The following is a 24,758-nucleotide window of genomic DNA, read 5'->3' on the forward strand; positions in this document are numbered from 1 at the left end:
CTTAATGTTATTTACACTGACTGGCAGGGGGTCCCCAAGCTTTCAGGCAGATGTCTTTCCCAGCCCTACCTGAAGATGTCTGGGAGTGAACCTTGGATCTTTTGCATGCAAGCAGATGCTCTGCTACTGACCTTTGGCCTCATGCCCTAAGGGGAATATCAGACAACATTTGTGTGTAGTCACCCGTCAAAATGCAAGACACTGCTTAGCAAAGGGGACAATTCATGTTTGTTACGACAAGACCAACTCTCCACTCAAGTGGATTGCTCTGATTGCTTTTGGACTGTCCATGCCAGTATTATGAATGGGAGGTGTTGTGATGGAGACTAAGATATGGTCTACATGTGCAGCAGAATGAGGATAGAATACTGAAGTGGACTCTACGAGTGGGTTGCCCAAGGTGAGGGGAGCCTCAAACTACTTACAAAACAAAACTCTACTGCTAGTACAGTGAAAAGAGGGGGTTCTGGCCCAACTATCTCCCAATTCTTGTAGTTTTCAATTTTCTGGGAGTTTGAGGGGAGCATTGTACGTAGGAGATCTCAAGGGTACTAATTAGATACAAGAAAAAGTAAGCAATGACCTAAGTGAAATTATCAATTATGCAATGCAGTTTCCTCCTTAAAGTTCATTGTCAGGTAATTGTTTTTGTGTCAGAATCAGCCTTCATACTACTTAGTGACAGTGTTTGCCCTAATTGCTGGGGTTCAAGCACTAACCTTAAACTGATCACTAGCGCTATGTCTAGAATTTCCATCAGTGCAAAAAGCTTATACCATTTTGCAATGCATGGGCTTACTAGGGCACAAAAGACGCACAGTTCAAAGAAAAAACAAAATGCAGAACTGACCCTCCATGAAGTTTTACATATAAAGTTACACATAAAATTAGCAAGTGGTGTATGTAGTGTTGTTCAACTTGAGGAAGTTCTGGCATGGTAAATTGGCATAGAATCTAGATCATTGTATTAACAAACATGTATCATTCATCCTTTTGTACCTTTTAAATGGTAATGTCAACAAAGTGAAAACATCACTTGTTTTAATTGTGCTATTATACATTTCTAGGCTGGTGGAGAACAAAGCCAAGGAGCTGTTTTTCTGCGTGAGTTTACATTGATTCGGAGAGAGAGTCTCAATGAAGATTTTCTTTCGGATTTGCTGAATCATAACCACAAAACTGAAGATACGGTAGGACTGTTTGATTTTTATTTTCATTATGTTGTATATATAGAAAACTAGATTGCATTATGTGAATTCTTTTCTTTATATTTTAAATGGTGGGGAAGGGTTTGAGAGAGATTAGGAAGAAAATATTGTGGTTGTGGCTGGATTTGCTGTGGACAGCTTGATTCCCCTTCTCTTCCTCCTCCTGCTGCCTCCTCCTCAGTCCAGCACTCCCAAGAATAGGATGAGCAGACTGCAGAGAGGACAGCCACCTGGTAGAGGCATGCATTCCAGAGATCAAAGAAGGTTGTGCAACTATGGAAGGATATTTTCCCCCACCTACACCTGTGCGAACAGGGATTAAAAAGTGCTACAGACAGAATGGAAAGAGGATGAATTGGTAATGGCTGCACTGTAGGGATATCCAGAATCAGGAGGGAAGCGAGGGCTGCAGAGCCGTGGAGCCACCTAATAGGGGTCATAGGGAGAGGTGCAGCCTAGCGATGGGTGAGTGGGGACCTGAAGGCCAGTACAGGTTGGAGGCATGCTGAACAAAGAATACCTGGAATGCCTGGCTTTTAAAATTGTTTGTGGAAGAGAAAGCAAGTTCTGGAAAGGTAAAGGGGAGAGGAACTGCTAACCAGAGGGCTGGAAAGAGTATGTGCTGGAGGGAGAAGAACTCTCTGGAAGTGACTAAGCTGGCTAGGAAACATACAGCTTACTTGTAACGCCCTGCAAGGAGGGGGTAAAAAGCTGTTTGTACTTCTCTGAGGAACGGGTCTTATGTGCTTGTCCTGGAGGACAGAGAGAGGAGCAACTGGGATGGCGTAATAGGGACAGTTCTGAGAACCATCCTTCTGAAAGTAATGTTTTTGAACCATACTTTTCAGTGTTTGTTTTTTGATTACTGCTCACAATAATGATTTTGTGAGTAATCTACACACTACACTATGTTCATTTCTGTACCGATCATGCCCTCAGAATTTTGACTGGCCTATATTTTGGGATGGGATGAGTATTATTGATTGTCTCTTGTGGTAAGCAAAACAAAACCTCTTTTCACCAGACCTCACCAGGTTTGTCTGATTCTGGGAGTTCTCAGACTTCTTTCTCCCTTTCAGGCATGGGAGAGCCAATTTACATGGTTGGTGCTGCCAAAGTGCTTCAATGTAGCATGTTCCCTAGCCTGTCTGGTAATGTGTACAAATTATCCACTTACGTGGCTAGTCTGTATTGGGCAGTTGTGTCCATGTTCCCAATGTACTTTGCAGTCAAATGCTAGCAATGATTGTTGTTGGTATTGGTGTAATTGATGTAACTTGGGGCTAATCTGTAAATTGACCTTGAGCAAAACTTATTCAAAAGCTCCTGGATTGCTGGGGACTTTTGTATCTGGCCACTGTGGTCATGGCTAGCATCAGAGGTTGGCATCGCTGAAGGGCCCACTGCTGATTCTTGAGAGTACTTCTGTGCCCATAGTCTTCATGTGGTGGTGGTGCAGTAACTCTTTTGAAGAACACCCAAGTAGGAGACATAGAAGAAACTTTGCTGAGGGCTCTCTGAAATGCCGAACTAGCTGTGATTATGGTATCCACTGTCGTACTATATGGAACAGGTTAATCTCTTGGAAAGATGATTATTTCAGTTCAATGGGACTTACTTTCTCTCCTACTGTGTGATACATCTACTTAACTATTATGCTGAATTAATGTCAGTGTTTCTGAAATTAAATAAATATGAAGATGAGGCTTTATGCTGCAGTAATGTCTGAGGGATGGTTGAAGTCCATGAGAACACGGCTGGATCACGAGAAGGATGAGGTGGATTGTTCAGATAAATCTTGCTTAGGTCAAAGAACGTAGTTAACAAAGGGACTGGAAGCATTAAACAATCCCTTGTGTCTGTGGTAATCCATCTGTTTTCCAGCAAACCAACTCTAGGATTCTCACAATCCCACCCAAAGAGTTCATGCATCGGGCAAAATCAACACTTTGTTTTAAACAAGAATATAAATTCATTGGTGGGGGTTGTAGTAGAATCAAGCAGTGCTTTGCTGCCAAGACAATAAAGATTCTTTGTAAAGATGATACAATTAACCATCACTGTGATTAATGATGTGTGGCTTGAATCACTGTGTATCGGATGCCACTGATGCCACGTTGCCTAGACTAACAGGCAACCTTTTTGTTACAGTTTTGTGTCTGTCTTGTTGGCTTGCCTTGTTATTTTGAAATGCATTGGTCTTGTGTCTGATTGCAAGAGTATTTGTATACGGTTAACAAGTGGTAGTATTGTGTAAATAATCTAGAAGATTCCAACCAAGAAAGTATTTCTTTTCAGCAAATTTATGCTGTAGCTCATGTAAAATAAGCAACATTAAAAAAAAACTTGCATTAATATACATCTTGAATTTTCAGTGAGAAGCAAACAGTGCAATCTTTTGTAGACAGACATTAAAAAAAAAATTTTTAGTTACAAACCTCTCCAAGGTGGTTGTACCACATACTTAAAAACAAAAAATGAATGTACTAGTTAGTCCTTAGCTTACAGCACAGCAGTAGCAGAAGGCAAGACTTCATAAAGTTATATACAAGAGTATAGTTGAAATAGGTCAGACAGTACATAGAAATTATTATTATTATTATTATTATTATTATTATTTATTTTTATTATTTATTTATTTATTTATTTACACAGTCAGACAGGTGTTATTGACTGGTTTGTTTTATCCAGATATCGAGTCATTCCCAAGGACCTGGGATGCCTGAATTTTATTATCAATGTTGTTGCTATTATTATAGATATCATCGCCGAATATAGGCTGTTCCCAGTAAAGTTGCTTTTTGTAATTGGCTGATGGTGATTTCTGTGGCCCCTATGGTGTTGAGGTGCTCTTCAAAGTCTTTTGGAACTGCACCCAGGGCGCCAATTACCACTGTGATTATTTTGGTCTTTTTCTGCCACAGCCTTTCAATTTCAATTTGTAGATCTTTGTATTTGGTGATTTTTTCTATTTCTTTTTCTTCTATTCTGCTATCCCCTGATATTGCTATGTCAATTATTTTATCTTGTTTTCTTTCTTCTCGACTACAGTTAGATCTGGTGTATTGTGTGGCAGATGTTTGTCTGTTTGTAGTTGGAAGTCCCATAATATTTTTACATCTTCATTTTCAACAACTTTTTCAATTTTATGGTCCCACCAATCTTTGGCTACAGGTAGCTTGTATTTTTTGCAGATGTTCCAGTGTATCATCCCTGCTACCTTGTCATGCCTTTGTTTGTAATCAGTCTGTGTGATCTTTTTACAACAGCTGATTAGGTGGTCCACTGTTTCATCTGCTTCTTTACAAAGGCGGCACTTGCTGTTTGTGGTGGATTTTTTGACTTTTGCTCTTATTGCATTTGTTCTTAGTGCCTGTTCTTGTGCAGCCAGTATTAAACCCTCTGTTTCTTTCTTCAGGTTGCCATTCTTAAGCCATTGCCAGGTCTTGGTGATGTCTGATTTTCCACTTATATTGTGCAAATATTGACCATGCAGGGGCTTATTTCTCCATTTTTCTGCTTGGTTCTTGACTTGTTCTTTCTTGTAGGTCTGCTTTGTTTCATTGGTGTTGAATAGTTTCTCGTTATTGACCATTTTAAGTGCATCTTCTTCACTGTCAAGGCCTATTCTTCACTATTCTTCAAGGCCTCTTTTCTCCTCCTCTACTGTTTGATGGGATTGCAGCATTCCTCTTCCACCTGGACTGCGAGGGAGGTATAGCCTATCTACATCACTGCAGGGGTACAGAGCATGATTGATGGCCATTATTTTCCTGGTCTTACGATCTAGCGTCTCTAGCTCTGCCTGAGTCCAGTCTATTATTCCTGCAGTGTATCTGATAACAGGTATAGCCCAGGTGTTTATGGCTTGTATGGTGTTCCCGCCATTGAGTTTGGACTTGAGGATTTTTCTAACTCTCCTGATGTATTCACTTCCAATTTTTCTTTTAACTTCAGTGTGTGCGATGTTATCAGCCTGGAGAATGCCCAAGTATTTGTAAGGTTCTTTCTCTTCCAGGTTCTTGATCTTGCTTCCATTGGGCAGTTCTATTCCTTCTGTTTTTGTTATTTTCCCTCTGTTCATTATTAATGCAGCACACTTGTCTAATCCAAACTCCATTGCTATATCGCTACTGACTATACGGACAGTGTTTAGCAGTGATTCGATTTCTGACTGGGACTTTCCAGAAATAAATGAAGAAAATGCCTAGCTAGCTGTGCTTCACTGTTAGCTAATATCTTAGGCTGAGTGACCAGGATAGAAAAGCTTAGTTACTAGCTACCAGTGAATTTTTCTAAAGAGGAGGCCTAGAAAGTAATCCTCTGCATGCTGTCATTCGAAAGCCCAAAAATGGATTGATGACTAAGTCCAGTTGCTTCCATAGACCTCCAAAGCAAGCACTAAGGAGAAAAAAGTAGCATTCTCAGCTTTAACCTCAGAAATGTTATGCTTCAACTGGTTTCTGCTGGTCAGGGGAAGAATTTCCCCTTCTATTTTTATCATATTCCATCTTGTGCTAAACTAATAACTAAAATTGTACTAAAGAATGCAGCCCAGCAATGGATACCATGTTTCCTCCAGGGTATGCCTGCTTACCCTCCCATACCTTCAATTTTCATCATCAAATGGAAACATAGAATTAAAACATAATTTTAGAATGCTGGGATAAAGTACAAACTCACAGTGTTTTGTGCTCACTAAAACCAAGTTCTATGCTTCCTAGTTGGTTTTTAAAATTACCTTTCAGGAGCACAGTATGCTTTTTTTAATCAATCAGTTTAAATAGCAAGAAAAACCTGTGTTCTTTTATAGGATCACAGTGCCCTTGGTTACATTAATAGAAAATTTTTTAGCACTGTGTCTTAAATGGTGTGTGTTTTTATGTCTTTTAAATCTGTTGTACATGGCCCAGAGCCTTTGGATGAGGCAGTTTATTAAATAAATAAACAAACAAACAAACAAACAAATAAATAAATTTTAAAATGAAAAATGATTGTTTCAGAGCTGCCTATCATAGTTCTGCATTATTTCAATAAAATTAAGTAGCAATAGAATTGTGTGGCTCTTCAGAAGGTTCTAGGATAGTCTGCCGTCGTATTGTTCCTGCCCATATAATTTCTTCTTCTTCTTTGATATTGGCATATAGTTTAAAAACCAAATAAGATACTTTAAGCTGGAGAGTGTGTTTGAATTTTGATACCACCCCCTAATGCATCAAAATCGTCCCCTAACCCACCCCAAACTGACTAGGTTCTACCCACTGATCAAGCAATCCCTTGGCTGCATCCACTGCCAACATGTTCTTAAAATAACAAGTTGGCAACCATGAGTCAAGTACTATCTCAATGGAGAAAAATAGTGAGGAAATTGGGGATAAATTATATTAAAAAACATGCATCTCTGATCACCTCTCCGTTTCAGAATGTGCATATGATACTACCCATGTGATAACTGATCTATTTGGGCTGATCTTATTAGGGCTCTCAGTTGAGATTTTGTTACCTGGAGAACCCAGTTCTCATAAACCAGACGACAAGGATGATTGAAGGAAGCAAAATCACCTTTTATTTACCAGTAAACCAGCACTGGTGGCTTCTCCCTGTGCCTCACGGCTTGCCAGAGAGACGCGCGCAGCTTCCTTTGTCTCAGGTTTTTTATACTTTGGCATAGTTACATTCAGTGGGTACAATCTTCATTGGTTAGCATCATTGTCCGTCATATTACAAATATTATAATCATTTGCTAATTAGAAAACATTCCTCTATTACAATCAAACCTTTCTACTGCCTATTGATAAGCAAAACCATCTCCCTTTCCCCCCCCCGCCAGCCAGATGTGTCCTTGAGGTGTTATTTTTCAGGCTCGGCTATCAGGAGATACTAGAAGAGGGGCCTCTTTTCACATTCTAGCCAGGTCAGCAAATTTATGGTTTTACAACTTGCAATTAGGCAAGGCAACTTACAAACCCTATTAACCATTTCTTGACCAGTGCAAACCTGAGTTCTGTCTCTCGCGCTTTGCGGCTGAACCACCGCCCTAAAACTTCGAGCAGTTAATGGAACGATTACGAAGGCACTGGATTGTAAAGACACTTTCCCATTCCATGAGAACAAAGTAATTACAAAGCGGCTTTCAGAAAAGGCATTTTCCCCTCATTCCACAATTTCAGGTGGATTTCCTATCATGATAACTGAACTTGCAAAACTCTAGGTGAGACTGAATCATGATCAAATTAGAGCTGATATGATTTTTTTAAAAATAGACCTGATCACATTTTTATTTAGGCATTGAAAAACATCTGATCTGCATTTTAAAGCTTTTTTCCTATCTGAAATAAGGTTCTTCTGAAATTAAAATTCCAGCATTTAAAATTCTGATGTGTGTATACATTCAAATGCTAATTAAACTGATATAGCAACCTTCCTATCAGCTTCTGCTCCTCTGCCTGAGGGCAAGTGCATCTAAACAATTCTAGGTCTAGTCAGTATCTGGATGGGTGACCATCTGGAAACACCAAGTTCATCAGCTTGAATTCCATGATGGAAAGAAACAGGATGTACATGTAGTAAGTAAGTAAATAGAATAATTTAGAATAATAGAATAATGTAGAATAATGCTGACATAGCATAATGGGCAAGGTGAAGTAACAAGAAGGCCTTGTATTGCTTTAACAAAGAAGCAATCCATCTGATGTGGATTTCAGGAAGATTATGAAATCTGAAGAAATTAGAGCAGTGCCATTTATCACCAAGTTAGTAACTGATACTAATTGATAATTACATTAACTTAGTGCCATTTATTGCCATTTATCTTGTATTAAGTGGGGGCTGGATTAGAAGACCTCCAGGGTCCCTTCCAACTGTAAAATTCTGTGATTCTAAGTTTCCTAACTCCAGTATGTCTTAATGTGCCTAGCTGTTGATTTTTATCATCTTTTCTCTGAACCCTAACACATAACAATCCTGTCACTTTAAAATTGGAGGCATGACCCTTTCATGTCTGGTACATATTACCATGGCTATTTCCCCCCCTCTGTTTTTATTTTATTTTATTTTTCTCTGTTAGACAACGAATCAAGATATCACTGCTGAAAAGAAAATTACATTCCACAGCTTGGAATTTAAGTCCTGAGTCTGCCAAAATTGTCTTGTGACTGGGCCCAGTACTGGAGTTGACAAGAAGATAGGGGAGGTGGTCTTTAGAAAGACAGAGGCTATTAACCTTGTCCGCACTGGGGAAATTACCCATTCTTGATAACTCTAATCATGGTTTGGTCATTGTGAAACAATGGAGACCACAGTTTGTCCAAGCCTACCAGTTGTGCCGCTGCTTTTGTAATCCAGCAATTTCCTGGGCCAGGCTAGTGTGCTTATTCAGAAGAGGAGTTTTTTTTTTAGTCACTGGATGACTCTCTGTCAGTGCTTTTCCCTCTTCAGTGTTATGAGTACTTTTTATTAGGTATCCATTAGATAATCTCTTCTTTGGCAATAACTTCGGTATATGTACATGCCTTTCATCAGTTTCACACTGATAATATAGAATGCAACCCTATTTAGCCAATATATAAAGCTATTATATATAATATATAAGGTTTACTTTTTGTACAGTGTCTAGCAACTTAGGCACATAATAATATTGACAATAACACTGCTGAAAGGTTCTGAATCGAGATGCAAATCCTGCTTTGAATTAGGAGAGGCCAAGTAGAGAGAGAGTAGTTAAAATATGTATTGCACAGGATTAGTTTCATGCGTTATTATAAAGAGTTTGTTCACACATGCATGTACTAATTTATCCATGCTTGATGCCTGACAGTTGAATATGTGACATCCACTGAAAAGGATTGCCTTTGAACTGAGTTCGATCCCTATCCAGCTGTAAAGCTCACTCAGTAATGCTGGACAAGTCAGCCTAACCTTCCTAACAGGATTGTTGTGGGATAAAATGGCAGGGGGGGAACCATATTTGCTGCCCTGAGCATCTTGGAGGAAGGGCAAGCTAGCAATTTTGACATTCAGTGTTAATAAAGATAAGAAAGTTCTTTCTGTGGTGATTGGTTTATGATTTCTCATTCACTTGCACACAAACCACTTCTGGGATGTACATGAAATTCGCTTGAATTAATTCAAATTCAAATTAATTCAAGCAAATTTCCTGCACATCCTTACTTCTGCAATTTTACAGTCAACAAGTATGTTGAACATGCATATCCGAACCAGACCACAGTGTTAACACAATGACTAATGTAGCCCTTGCTTTTTGTGATTTGGGATATTTTTTTACCTGTTGTTTTCTTTGAGAAAAAAAATAAGAATCTTATTTGTAATTAGAAGATCAATGAATTAGGCCTTTATTCAAGCAACCTGTATTCCTCCTTCAACCCTTTTGACAGCAATACACTTGTTAGAATCTATGCTAAAGCTACAGTATAACTTTTTTTTTAAAAAAAGAAAGATGTACTTAATATAAACTCAACAAGCCTTATCAGCAAGCTTTTCAGAGAGTAAACCATAAGTTTTCTTCACTATAAATGTCAGCTTAATACAGTCTTTCCCATATAAATAACGAAGTGGGAGCCTTTGGCTTTGTGTGTCTTCAGTTTGGATGCACACCAGTCACTTATCTACTCTTCTGCAATATACTTGTGCTTATTTTCCCCACCCCAACCCCTGCAAAGATTTATGCCCATAAAATAGAATCTTAGTACTGTGTGTGTAATTATTCTGGTGCTCAGCTGGTAGTGAGCCAGTGTGGTGTAACAGAATGTTGAAAAAGGAGAACAAGGTTCAGATTACCGCTGGTGCCAAACTGTGTGTTATATTGGAGCAATTAGAAATTCCAGTGTAAGACAGGGCTGTGGCATGAAAAGGGTGGGGATCAATTTAAATAATCCCCTTAAGCTTCCATTGGTCACAGTTCCTAAAAATTGCACCTATGCATTTTGTGCTTCTAAGTGTTTCACCTCCATGACTAATAGCAGTTTGGGGAGGAGGGTTTGGATCAGGGCTATGGTGGAAGGTGGAAAGAATTGGAAATCTCTCACTACATGCTGCAGCCACAATACAAATTGTTCCCTCCCATGGCTATTTTTACAAGACTATTGCATTGGAAGTTTCTATTAGGGAGCTCCTATAGGGCTGCTTGTCAATGAAGCACAGTGCAGTGATGGCCTCAAGGGGTGCCTGCACCCTGGAATGGACAGTGTGGGCATTCTATTGTGCCCCTCCTCTGCCCATGGGTGTCGCCAAACCTACCTGCTGCTGCCCCTTGAATCTGTGCTGCCGCTGCACTGCCCTCTCTTCCTGTTCCATCCACCAATTCGCCTGGCCCAGCACCTAATGCTGATACCAGCATCAGGATACAGGACAAGCCTTGCCTTCCTCGTCCTTTTGAACCACCTTTCCCCATCTCCTAGCAGTCTTACTTCTGGGCAGCCAGAGTTTTAAACTATGAGAACTGCTGCCATGAGGGAGATTTTAGCGTGGAGTGGCAGCTTGGCTTCTGTTGCCACTGCTTGCTAACTGGATGACTTTCTCTCTTGCTCCCCACCCCCTCCGCCTGAACATGCCACTCTCATAGTTTACAACCCCAGCTGCCTAGAAGGAAAGGCGATCAGGAAATAGGGAAGGGCAGCATGCAGAAGCGAGGGAGGTGAAGTTGGCTTAAGAGTCAATATGGTGATTATTTTCTCTTGTACTGGTGGAATAACTACTGTGATTCAAGAAGCAGTTTCCTTGGGAGCTTATAGATGCAGAAAAGTTCTAGATGATTTCTCAATAGGAATGGCTTCCTTTTAAAAAAAAAAATTTAAAGTAGCAAAGCCAGGGGCGTAGCTGTTCGAATATGCAACAGCTGCTGTCTAACTTACTGTGTATAGTTTGCATGCAATCTGCTCTGAAGCCAGAGGGGGGCACTATAGCTTCCTCAGTACTGGTTGGGCTAGCTAGGAGTTTCTATTCTCCTTCCTGTTCCTGTTTGTTCCTGTTCCTGTGCGAGTCAGCAAGTGCTCTACAGATCTCTAAGTGCCTCTTTTGTTTGTCTCACAAGTCAAGTTATCTTAAACATTTCTCTGGTGTTTGTTCTGAAACCACGCAGACAGCTCACATTCTGCAACAGCAACAAGGTTGGAAGTGGCCCTAGTGCAGGATTTAAGGATGGGCAGCCTTTCCTGCATGGCCACCTGCCCTTCTTCACCACTGATATCACCATCGCAATCCCAGCAGCAGCCGCTGCTGCCCCACCTAGACCTGTGTGGCCTAATGATGTCACTGAGCTGGCACATAGGCCCAGCGATGCTGCGGACACAGCTTTGGAAAAGCTGTGGGTTTTTTGGTGGAAGAGGTGGGTGGGCAGCAGCAGCAAAGACTGCTGGGACTGCAGATGGCGGAGCACCCAGTGCAGTGGGGAGTGTACAAGGGAGGCGGCTGGTGGGCCCTGGACAGTGGCAGGGTAGTGGCAACTCCCTCTGTCGCTATTGTCCCTTCATCCCTGAGCAGAACTTTTTAAAGTAGTACTACACTGAAATCCACAATTTATGTTTCTAAGGACTGAATCTGTCCTAGTTAAATGCTGGTTAACCGGAGCAGTTTGACAAGGATTGCCCTGAAATTCTGAGTTCCCACAATCAGCTCTGCTGGGCTCTAGGGATGTGCATGAACCTGTTCAGAGGCCCTTTTACAGGCGTCCGAACAGGCTCAAATGGCTGGTGGTTCAAAGGGTTTGAAGGTGCGGGGCATAACTTTAAGGATGGGGGAGGGTGCACTCCCCCGCCCCCCCTGCATTTCCCCCACTGGCGTTCGCTTAAAAGCCGGTCCGACGGGGCAGCAGTGTACCTCCCTGCTGCCCTCCCTGCTCCTTGGAACGGAAGTGACTGGAAGTAGCGTGTGTGTGCACACGCCAATGTGCACACACACACACACTTTCCGGTCTGAGGAGCGGACTGGTGCTCATGGAAGTATACTGCCGCCCCGCTGGACCGATTTTTAAGCGAGTGCTGTCGGGGGAAACATGGCGGAGTGGGTGGGCGGGCAAGTGCACCCTCCCGCCTTCAAACTGGCCCCGCCAGGTCCGTGCTCATACCTACTGGGCTCACTAATCCAGATTAACTTTTTAATTGGGCTCCTTGTGATTGTGTTATACTATTGCCATAGCAATACCAATTGATAGACCTCTGCACACCTCTGAGATCAAATGTGCCAACATTGCCAACTTCCTCCACACATACAAGGATGTAATTAATGGGTGAACTTGAATTCACCTTTTTCATTTTGCTTAAGAAACATGGGGCACAATTCACCTAAATATAAGCACTGTTAAGGCCTATTTAGGTCAGTGGGAGAACTGAGCATATGTTTAACTGTTCTTTAAAACAAATGAGACTAATTGTTCTTAATTTAGCTGGATCATGCTATTGACTTGTGAATAATATAGATTTTGAACTAAAAATTGCTCAACATTCCCAATTTATATTCTTGACATGCATAACATGTTTGAATATTTCACTTTTCCCCCCGTTTAAAAAAAACTAGTAAAGGAGGGCTAATCTTAAAATGATGTTCTTAATCAAAATAACATTGGATTATAATGAACAAATTAATGTCCATGGCTTAAAGATGAAACTGGTGAGGTTCTTTTTTGCTGGATCTCTGACAATATGCTATTAAAAAGAGTGGTTTCATAATGAAATCTCATTTTGCTTCTCCTTCAGTTTATTGCTGAAGATGTGGAAGAAGTAATGTTTAACTATAATTAAGAGTGACAGAAGTGATAGGTTTCTGAGGATGTCAATTTAAATTTAACCCAAATACTCATCATCTATCTACTAGAGGAATTGGGTTTTTCGGGCTTCTTAGAGAAGCCAATTAATGAGAATAACCCTTGGAGTAAAATAGAAATGACAGAGAAGAGAACTATGTGTGTTGCAAGCTACTGCATGCTCACCAGGCAGATACATTTTCTCTAGATTTCACTCACCTCGTACCAGAAAGACTTCACTTATTTGGGAAGCTTACATTTTTGAGTCCTGAATTCAGTTAGATTTCTGTTGTTTCTTTAGTACAGATGTCAAATTTGTTCATATAATCAACTCACCTGAATTGCATAATTTCTAGCTCTGGGTAAGGGAAGCAAAATATGCTTCGGTTTGATGGGTTTCACCCACGACCTCATGGTAGCATACAAGTAAAGCTGTGAAAAATAAATTTAGAAGTCTGTTTTAACAGTTCTATTCTAGTTCAACCTCACTCTCCTCTTTACATCACTGATATTACAGAGAAATAGGGCAATAAAACTGCCAAGGGGAATAATCTCAGTTCTCCTACAACCAAGATCACATCTATGCAATGGGTTGACAACACTCAATACTCTGATATCGCTGAAGTTAAGCAGGTGTGGATCTGATCAGTATCTGGGTGAGAGACCATCAAGAGACCCATATAAGCTGTTCTGAGCTTTCTCCAAGAGAACAGGATATGTGCAAAATTAAGTAAAAATGGAGGCACTCTTCCAAACAGAGCTCTGTTTCATTTCCAACAGTTTTGCCAGGTATGGGGTAGCCTAAGCCTTCTTGAGGAAGCAAGGGCACATCAGAAATAGCACTCTCCATCGAAACATGATGTTTGTGCACTTAACTACAGCTGTGCACCTGCTCCCTGCTTCTCCAATTAGTGAGAAGTTCCAGGGGTGTGGCGTGACTTGAATTTTGACTTCCATTTGAAAGAGAGCTCATAGAAGGCTTATGGTGTCTCTGTAATAATTATTTGTATTAAAATGTACAAGTTGAGCACTAGGTGGAGCTGTAGCAGCAGAACTGTCCTACAAGTCAGCAACAGATCACCTATACCTCAGTCACAGAGAGCAACTCTGCACCCTAAGTTGCTTTAGCTCTCTGTCTGGCTTCTCTGTTCAGGCTCTCCAAAACTCTTTCTGTGTCTGTCCCACAGAAAAGCCTGCTATTTCTTTTCACTGACCACACATGTGCCACTGGCACTTACACTCTCACATTAGCTGCTTACATCAGGTGGTGGTGAGTAGGTGCCATTTTACGAGACTCTTAATTCCTTTCCCCATCAGGGTACTTCAAGACCATTCAAGTCTCATTCAGAAACCTTGTCTGGCCCTCTGGGCTATTGCCAGTGATCTGCCTAAGGAAAGAGTTGGCCAGCTAGCATTAACACAACAAAACTCAAATTAATTGCATAACTTAGCTTTTGTGAACTTTAATTGTCTGTATCTTGTTTGAGGGCTTAAGCAAAGGGAAGGTGCTTTTGGAGTGGAATACTTCCACTGTGAACAAGGTTTGTGGGCTTCTAGCAACAAGCTCAGGAAAGCTCCTTGACTTAAGTCCTAAGGTCCTCCCGTGATAGCCCAGGACTGCACAGTGCAGGCCCTCCAGTTGTTATTGGACTATAATTCCCAACACCCCTGATTTTTGGCCACTGTGGCTGGGGAGGATGGGAATTGTAGTCCCACAGCAGCTGGAGGGCTGATGTTGTGCAATGCTGTGATAGCCTATAGTTGATGGGAGCCCTACACCCAGCTCTAAATACAGTCACATTGGTAGGGGGCTTACAAATAATTTAAAGGGCCTTTGCCTAGTATTTAATTCATATTTAATTCATTTTTGGTTGTGGCCCCTCGGCTTTGGAACCCCCTCCCAAAATAGCTTTGCCAGGCTCTCTCCCTCAGTGTTTTTAAAAAACAATTTAAAACACATCTTTTTAAAGAGGCTTTTAAATTTTTTGTCTGCTGCTTATATCTGGTAGGGTTTTCTTTAGTTTTTTCGTTCTTTTAAATGTGGTTTTTTGCTTGTTTTTTTAACTTGTTTAATTGTGTTAATCTTTTACTTTATATTGTATCTGTTTTATTAATGTTGTGAGCCTCCCCAAGCAGTAGTGTACTGGGGGGGGGGTATACATATTTTAAACAAAATAAATAAGTATGAGTGGAGCAGCTTCTTTGAACCTTGGTCACATAAGCTCAGGGGTTGCACAGTAGAGATATACATGGAACCGGGCAGAGGTGTTTCGATGGTGGGGTGTGTGTGCAACTTTAAAGGCAGGGGAGGGTGCACGTCACATTCCCCCCACCGGTGTTCTGTTTTGCTAAAGCCCCTTGGAGCGGCAGCGTACCTCCCTGCCACCCCGTTGCCACATCTCCCAGAAGTAACCGGAAATATCAGATGTGCCTGCATGTGCCGGGCATGGGTGTGTGCATGTTGTGGGTGCACGGACACATAGTGTGTGCGTGTGCAGCGGGCATGATATGCATGCACCCATGCTCGGAGCCACACAGGCGCATCTGATACTTACAGTTACTTCCTGGAGATGTAGTAATAGGGCGGCAGGGAGGTATGCTGCCACCTCAAGGGGCTTTAGCAAAAAAGAGCTCCAACAGGGGAAATGCAGCGGGAGGGGTAAATGCACCCCCCGCCCTTAAAGATGCGCACACACCCCGCCGTTGAACTTGTGCAACCGCCCACCGTTCGAACCAGTTCAGAGGCCCATAAAGGGCCTCCAAACTGTTTCCGTGCACATCCCTATTACACAGCAACCATACAGGTGAAACTTGGAAAATTAGAATATCGTGCAAAAGTCCATTAATTTCAGTAATGCAAATTAAAAGGTGAAACTGATATATGAGACAGACACATTACATGCAAAGCGAGATAAGTCAAGCCTTAATTTGTTATAATTGTGATGATCATGGCGTACAGCTCATGAAAACCCCAAATCCACAATCCCAGAAAATTAGAATATTACATGGAACCAAGAAGACAAGGATTATAGAATAGAACAATATCGGACCTCTGAAAAGTAAAAGCATGCATATGTATTCAGTACTTGGTTTGGGCCCCTTTTGCAGCAATTACTGCCTCAATGCGGCGTGGCATGGATGCTATCAGCCTGTGGCACTGATGAGGTGTTATGGAAGACCAGGATGCTTCATTAGCGGCCTTCAACTCTTCTGCATTGTTTGGTCTCATGTCTCTCATCCTTCTCTTAGCAATGCCCCATAGATTCTCTATGGGGTCAGGTCAGGCGAGTTTGCTGGCCAATCAAGCACAGTACACTGTATACTTTTCAGAGGTCCGATATTGTTCTATTCTACAATCCTTGTCTTCTTGGTTCCATGTAATATTCTAATTTTCTGGGATTGTGGATTTGGGGTTTTCATGAGCTGTACGCCATGATCATCACAATTATAACAAATTAAGGCTTGACTTATCTCGCTTTGCATGTAATGCGTCTGTCTCATATATCAGTTTCACCTTTTAATTTGCATTACTGAAATTAATGGACTTTTGCACAATATTCTAATTTTCCGAGTTTCACCTGTATGTCGCAACTCCTATACTCCTAACCTCCAGAGCTTCCTCAGCTTTGCCTTGTGCCCTAGTTCAAAGACCTCACAGTTCTTGGAAGCCTTAAAAACCAGCCTTTGCAGGTTTCTGCATAGCTTAGCTCTTTGTTGCTTGTCTGACCACTTGATGAAAGGTTCACCCTCGCAGAATATGTACATTTCAATATGATCATTGATTATATTATCACAATATTATATTCTCACAAGATTATAAATTTACAAGGATTCAGCTGCTGGATAAAGCACACCACAATAATCTTGGCTTATTTTGATTCCTATTCTTGCACTTTGAGGAGAAGGGTATTTTAAAGATTGCTATCTAGACCAGCATCTTTGGTGCTGGAGACTTTTGAGGATACCTTGGACAGCCAGGAAAACAATCAAATGGATCATAGGACAAATCAATCCAGAATTTTCACTTGAGGCACAAATGACCAGGGTCAAAGTATCATACTTTGTACACATCATGAGAAAACCCAGCTCCCTTGAGAAGTTCATAATGCTGGGAAAAGTTGAAGGAAGGGGAGCTTGCTGCTGCCTGCCTGCCTGCCTACCCCCTCGCTGCTGCTGCCTGCCCGCCCGCCCCCTCGCCGCTGCCTGCCCACCTGCCCGCCTCCTCACCGCCGCCTGCAGCGTCAAATCAAATTGCAAAATCTTCGAATTTCGAAAACAGCCAGCTTGGGCTACTTAGTAGATTCAAGTGATTCAAGCGTTCTGAAGAGTGATTCAGTACTGCAGAGCAGCGTTGTCCTATATTGGCCAGAACCAGTACTGCTGTTCAGGTGACCCAAGTCCTATATAACCATTGGTCCAATATAGCCATTATTTTAGGCTTGATTCCTTAATCTGAGCAATATTGCAAGTTTGCCTTGCTCATCCTCTGCTTGTCTCACTTGGTACTCAGACATGCCCTGGTCCAGACTATGGGCAAGCATACAAACAAAGCTAGTCATAACTATGTCCCATTGAAAGTTATGGGAAGCAAGTCAGTCATGTCTCATTTATATCAGTAGTGCTACTGCTTAGCCATGACTAGTGTAGTCTGGATCCTGCCCTAGGTCTGCTACCTCTGGCCCTTTTGGCTCTCATCTGCCTGCTGCATAATCAGACCCCCCTAGCTATAGCCCGGCTCACAGCTAGGCTAAGACCTGACTTTATGCATGCACAGGTTGTGGGTTAGATACAGAAGCGTAGTAAGCTTGAGTCACTCACGTTGCCTCTCACAACCAAAGCCAACCTTAGTGTGGCTGTGAGATGTCTCCTAACAACTCTAGAAGAAGCAATGGTGTTAGTGGCCATCTGGAAAATCCACCCTCCTATTGTTTCAGGCCAATTTAGGGATGTCCATGAGCCAAAATCATCTGAAAGTGAGCCTGATAGGGACATTAACATTATTATTAATTATTATTATTATTAATTATTTGATTTGTATACCACCCTTCCAAAATGGCTCAGGGTGGTTAAGAAATTTAAGAAATTGTCTAGTGATGGGCCCAGAATACTTTGTGACTGAGAAACTTGACTACATATCCATATTCATCAATTACTTGAAAATGGGAATCTGCTTTCCTTTGGATTGTTTAGAACAGCTTTATATTCATGCCCGGTTGAGACAGGTCTTTCCAAGGAGAGATTGAAAGTGGGTTAGAAGTCTCAGGTTCTAGCCCATGGAAGGAAACAAGTGCGCTGTGTTGTTTTACTTGTGTTGAAAGATGCCATTGATTTCATTGCAGTCTTAAATGATAACTTTTAAATGATAACTTTCAAAATGAAAATGCCACGAACTGTTCTGAGTAAACATCTATGTTTAATGCATTTAATGTTTCATGTTATAGTTATATGGGGGAAGTCCTGTTAGGACCTATTAGGTGGTGCTTAAAACATAGCTATAGAAACAAATTGTTGTTAATTGACTTCTAATAAGGAGACAAAATGTGATGTCTAACTTTTATTAATTATTGAACAAACAAAAGGATAGTGGCATAGAAAACATGATGGTTTTATTCTAGTAGCAAGAATGTGCTATAAAGTTTGATCTTTCAGGAACATTGGCTATTTCCATATTTTCATGTTTCCATATTTTAAAGTCACAGTCTCCTTGAGACAATGTAATGGTGATGGGTGATGCTTGTGTTTCTTCTTCTTCTGTTTTTTCCTCCCTGTCTCTCTCCACTTGGCTGTGCTGCCCTTAACCCTCCCTGCCTTGCCACAATAGGGAGCCAACAGCACTGGGGATACATCATAAGCATCCATATTCCTGTCCCTGCCAATAAGATGGAGCTATGAACATGTGTGCTCAAAATAGCGCCGATGTTTTATTTTACCCTGACAGCTTCTGACAATCCCATACCGGCTGACTGAGAATGTGCATGGCGTCCCAAGTGCCTATGTTGGAGAAGAAGGGTTAGCCAGTTGCAATCCAGGGATTTCCTACCTCCGCCTTACATCTGCTGCTGATCCAGTAGATGAGGCAGATGTGGCTTTCCCCACTGCTTCTTACCCCTTACTTGCTTTAATGAGCAGGATTTAGGTTGTGCCTGCTGCACAGCAGGAAGTGGGGCAGATGACAGGCATGGGAGAAAAGCAGGGAGAAACTGTTGCTGCTTTGTGTTCCAGTTCAGTAGCAGATTTAAAAAGTAAAGGGTTGGATCTCTAGATTATAACCTGGTAATCCAATGCAGCAGATAGATGTCAAGTAATCCTTACCCTTCTCCCAGCCCACAAGATTTGATGACCTATAACCAAGGATATGGAGGAAATCAAGGGAGCCATCTGAGGAAGAAGGGTAAAGGTTACCGGTTACAATGGTAAGGTTGTAACCTACCTAGAGCATCTTGGTAGCACATGGCAGAGCATATTTCAATAGCTGAACAAATTAATTAAATCATGATACATGAAGAAGATACTACACCAGCGTGGTGTAGTGGTTAGAGTGCTGGACTAGGACCGGGGAGACCCGAGTTCAAATCCCCATTCAGCCATAAAACTAGCTGGGTGACTCTGGGCCAGTCACTTCTCTCTCAGCCTAACCTACTCCACAGGGTTGTTGTGAAAGAGAAACTCAAGTATGTAGTACACCGCTCTGGGCTCCTTGGAGGAAGAGCGGGATATAAATGTAAAAATAATAATAAAATAATAATAATGCAGAGAGATGGATATAGAGACTCTAACAGCTGCCTTGCCATGTCCCCCGGAATTTAGGTTAGCCCTAGATTTTGCCTCCTCCACCCGGTTGCTAAATTCTACCCAGATTTCAAATGTGCTGCCCGGATTGCCCGGAGTTTACTCTGGATCTAATCACATGGGAGGGCAGAGGAGGAGGGGAAAGTATACAAATCTGTTAAATAAATAAACAGAATGCAAATTTGGTGTCACATAATTTGCATAATATACAAATTAGGTCACCCGGATTTGAGAAGCTTGGCTATGGCAACCCTGCTCTAACAGGAGCCTGAGAAGCCATCTCTTTCTAGTAAAGGAGACCTGGGGGTGGGGTTCAGCAGGATGCAGCCAGGACAGACATAAACTGAGTCTGTTGCTGAGAGCCAGGAATCCAGGCAGAATCCTTTTAACAGGGATTCATAGATGTTGTTGACTACAATTCCCATAATCCCCAGCCAAAGGCCATTGCCACTGGGGATTATGGGAGTTGTAGTTAACAACATCTAGGAATCCCTGTTATATGGAATTCTAAATCCAGGATATAAATGATTTGAATGGCTGGAACTGAAAGCAAGCAGAAGAAGGTGAAACTATCCCAGATCTAAGCAGCTGAGGTACTACTCCATCAAATGTTTGAGTAAGGGTATTTTCATATGTGAGTCACCTTTTCTGCACTCTTCTACACTATTTGACTTATTTAGGTTAATTCTGCTTTATTTAGGCGAATGCACTCTTCTACACTATTTGAGTTATTTAGGTTAATTCTGCTTTATTTAGGCGAATGCCTGGTCAAAGTTCATGTAGAAGGAAGGAACAGTACAATAGTTGTATTTGTAATGCAAATGAGCACTCTGGTTTACTTTTGCGTTGTAAGCCTTTCCGAAACAAGAACTATTTTAAATCTAATGTGTACACACATTCATCCCCAAAAGGAAACATGTATGTGCAAAAATTGAGTCCAGAGTAAAGTTTTTTCCTTTTGAAGGTCTCTGCTCAAGCACATAGTTTTTGACCTGATTCTGAACTGAGAGAATATTGCCCATCACTAGTGAAAACAGCCTTATTTTTTCATGTCATAGCAGATAGCAAATCTTTGGTCTGGATCCCCAACCAGTTGCCGCCTTCTAGAATTCAAGAGCAGCAAAGATCTTGGCTGCAGTCTAGCACTACTGCCATGTGGGTCTGTGGTAATGGTTGCCACCTTTTATTCTGGAAATGCTCTTGGGCTGTTTAATTACTGCCAAGAATTCAGGCATTTAGCAAGTGGGAGATTTTCTCATCACATCATCTCCAAGCCAAGAAAAACTTCACCAGTTGAGAATTTATGTGTGGTGATATAAGGCAGCTGCTAAAGGCATAAGAATCTTGCCAGAAAAAAGTCACAATCCTCTATGTGGCATTGCCAACTTGGGCTGTTGAGTAATGGGGCATTTAGGGGACCTGGAAGTCTTGGCTGGAGGAGTTATTTTTTCCTCATCTGGGTTAGAAATGATGCTCACCAGAGCTCTATTCCCTGGAAGTCTCCAAATAGATTAAGGTCTGAATGGCTTTAGTGGAGACCACAGCCTGGAACCCAAACACTGATGCTGAGATGTTGGAGTCTGAGGGGTTCCATCCTGCATATACAAATGGTTTTTGCATTGATGATGGGATGGAAAGCAGGGAGCTGGGTCATTTCAGGTTTTCTCAACAACATCTAAGAAAACAAGGTGGTTGTGTTCTGTTTCCGTCAGCCAAACATTCTTTAACCTGAAGACTTTACCTTATGGCGCTTGAGGGTTGGTTTTTTTTTTAAATTATATGTCCTTAGAAATCTTCGTCTTAAATTTTGGCATGGTAAAGTGAATGTTTGCTTTTTTCTATTATTTTTTTAAAACACTTGCAAATTTGTGCTTCCTAAAATGTTCTTTTCCAGAATTACTTGGCAAGAGATTACTTCCTTAATTCCGACAACTTGACAGCCTGTTTCTGGTACTGAAAATTATAGCATGGATTTGAAAAGGGAGCTTTTGAACTTCTGGGTTTACCTAATTATAGGTATACTGCTCTGACAAGACTATACAGTTTATAGCGGCTACTCCTTCCTAATTACCTCTTAGGTTGTCTAATTCTCTAATTAGTTCTAATGTGTCATCTTCACTTAAATTTCAGTTCTACTGCCTCCAATCATAATGGTCCAGATACCTCAGAAATGTGTACTTGCCTTAGGTGAACAAGATATAATGTCCTTAGAGCCCACCCAAGAGATGAGAGAGAAACAAAACTTAAACATCTATGTGAGTAGAAGCCCAAATAATATAAAAACTGAACTTGTCTGATGGGCATGAAGAGATTAGGTAGACAGAGAAGACTTCAGAATGCTATTGATGCTTTTTCATTAGGTGTGTTTAAAAGAAAGTGCAGTATTAAAAATAAGTGACAGCTTTTTTATAAATTAAAAAATGTAGAACTTGATTGGAAAAATCTGTAAACACTTTGCTGCAATTGATAATAGCATGATGAAGACAAAGTGTTCTGTTTCAGTTGGCCTTAAAAATAGGTATTTTTAAAAGTTATTTCTTTACCAGGTCTTTCTCTTTCAACTCCTGCAGGAGGTATTTCTGTGTTATCAATTCTGAACTCACAATTCTGATTTGTTTGCATGTTCAAGAGATAAGTTGGAGGTTGATTTCCACTGGCAGCCTAAAATTATTGGCTTAACAAAAAAAACTTTTTCATTTTGGAATTCTTACAATAAAAAAATAGTTATCAAAGAAGAACAGTTATCTTAGGACACATGTAAGTAATAATGAGGGTGTTATCTGGTGTAAGCAATAATGAGGGTGTAACCTGGTAGGAGGTAGCTCACAGGTTCACAAAGAGAGTTGTAAGTGATCCACAACAGTGGATCAAAAGTGCATGGATTGTTATAAACAGATTATTATATGGGATTATGACTTTGAGATAACAACCTCTGTATAAACAAATTTCTGCTCTTTGGCCTTTCCTTAAGATTATGCAGCCTGATTCTGCGTGATGCTTGCAATGCTTCATTGCATTTTCCAGTGAAATATCACTCTTAATATGAAATATCTGAAACTTGAAGTCACTTGAATTGCGTCTGTGGGATAGTTCCCATATGGAGAGCCATTCTTCTGCAGTGGCTCATCACATGGATCAGCTGCCACAATACAGGTCTTCTCTACATGACCACAATGCAACTCCTGTGTGTGGTTCCTGGTAGCATGGGTGAAACTATGTGGCAGCAACTGATTAACACAGTCAACTACTAGAAGTTATCTGCTTGCCTCATAAATTAGTCTCATGCAATTTTAGATGGCCTCTCTGGGTGCCAGCCATTTTGTAGGAAGCAGGTTTGCTCCCTGTAATAGTTCTGTCCTTTCTCCTTTGCCTGGAATTTTCTCCCATAATCCCTATGTGGTGTCAACTATCTTTCCTTTCAAATTATTCCATGAAGCCTTTGGCTTAGCTCTTTAGTCCTCAGCACCAACCAAAATAAAGTGCTACCTAATGGCGTAGTGGGGAAATGACTTGATTAGTGAGCCAGAGGTTGCCAGTTCGAATTCCCACTGGTATGTTTTCCCAGACATGGGAAAAACATATATTGGGCTGCAGTGATATAGGAAAGATGCTGAAAGGCGTCACCTCATACTGCATGGGAGGAGGTATTCTACCAAAGACTACCACAGGGCTCTGTGGTCACCAGGAGTTGACACTGACTCGATGGCACACTTTACTTTACCTTTATGTCCATCTGAAACACTTTACTTTACCTTTATATCCATCACTCTTATTCCCACCTTTCTTTTCTCTTGCCTTATGGACATTTACATTGTAAGCTCCTTTGGGAAGGAACCTTTCTTTTGTTTTTGCTAAGTTGTACACCCAATTTAATCTTGTAACTTTAATATGAGAGAGGGCTGTAACTTTTATAGAAGGCCCAACAGCTAGCCAATCATTCTTCCCAAAATATGATATTTCAGCGTTATATTTCCATAGGTCCCATAGGTATAAAATATTGCATGGCACATGAGTGAAGGTGTCGGTTTAAGGATTTACCTCCTTCGGTAGTCTGAATCAACTGGTACCTGCTTGAGTTCAGATTTGTGACCGGCAGACAAAACATTCAGTATTGACTGTTTCAGTTTTCTTTCTTACCACCTTTACAATTAGCACACATCATAATCTATTCATTATTTTATTTTTCTTCTGAATTACACACACACACACACCTGTAACAGACCTTTCAATTGGAGGTTCAGGCTATGTTCCAGTATAGTGAACAAATATTTTAATTATCTCCCAGAGTTAAGTGTCTCCCTCATGTACAGTTCCCCATAAATTCCCTCCTTCATCAAAGATCTCAGGGAGTTGGGTGGAAGGCTTGAGCTCATTTGTTCCCTCAGGATAGCTAAAACCACTCCCATCCATTTAAAGATTGCTGCCTCCCCCCACCCCTCTTAACTTTATTTATTCAGAGTTGGCTCCTCTTCAACAGTGCCAGTTACAATCCCCTAGACAGGACAGTTAAACATTATCATTAAAATGCTTCTTCATGCCCTCTAAGATGTTTCTCACATCTGAAGTGGCATATGTATGTTTGTTAGGACTACACTGATTTTTTGATAATTGACAGCAAGTCAGACATTTCATCCTGCATCTCAGACCCTTCATATATTTCTAGCTGTAATGGATAAAGTGTAACCCTGGATCTGGATTCCGTAGGGGTTTTTTTTTAGGATAGGATTGGAATGTAGCTTGCTTTTCTGTTTCTTTTCCTCACTCCAGCTGCATGATGCTGTAGGGCAGCTTCCAACTTGGCAGCCCATTAAATAGGACTCATATAGGGGGTATTGTGTTTTCAGAATTAGTATGCATTATATATGAAATAGTTTATATTATAACAACTTGGTAGGGGTGTGCCAAAAGATCTTATGATCACTTTTTAAATTCTGAAACAAGAGGCTTGGGGCAGCAGCAGTTCCATGAAACTGGCCCCTTCATGGTATGCATGTGTGTGTGTCTGT

General features: G+C 41.1%; 1 protein-coding gene across 5 annotated transcripts in view; it reads left to right on the forward strand.

Moving 5' to 3' along the window:
* Positions 1 to 24,758, forward strand: part of ADAMTSL1 (ADAMTS like 1) — a 786,832-nt gene that overhangs the window by 163,907 nt on the left and 598,167 nt on the right. For all 5 annotated transcript variants that reach the window (XR_008315783.1, XR_008315784.1, XM_053294216.1 and 2 more), the window contains exon 2: positions 1,068 to 1,190. Coding sequence is in view for 3 of the 5 variants with exons in the window: in XM_053294216.1 (XP_053150191.1) it covers positions 1,068 to 1,190 (123 nt within the window). In the remaining 2 variants the exon portion in view is untranslated. The remainder of the gene's footprint in view (positions 1 to 1,067; positions 1,191 to 24,758) is intronic.

The sequence above is a fragment of the Hemicordylus capensis genome, chromosome 2, assembly GCF_027244095.1.
Source record: "Hemicordylus capensis ecotype Gifberg chromosome 2, rHemCap1.1.pri, whole genome shotgun sequence".
NCBI lineage: Eukaryota > Metazoa > Chordata > Lepidosauria > Squamata > Cordylidae > Hemicordylus > Hemicordylus capensis.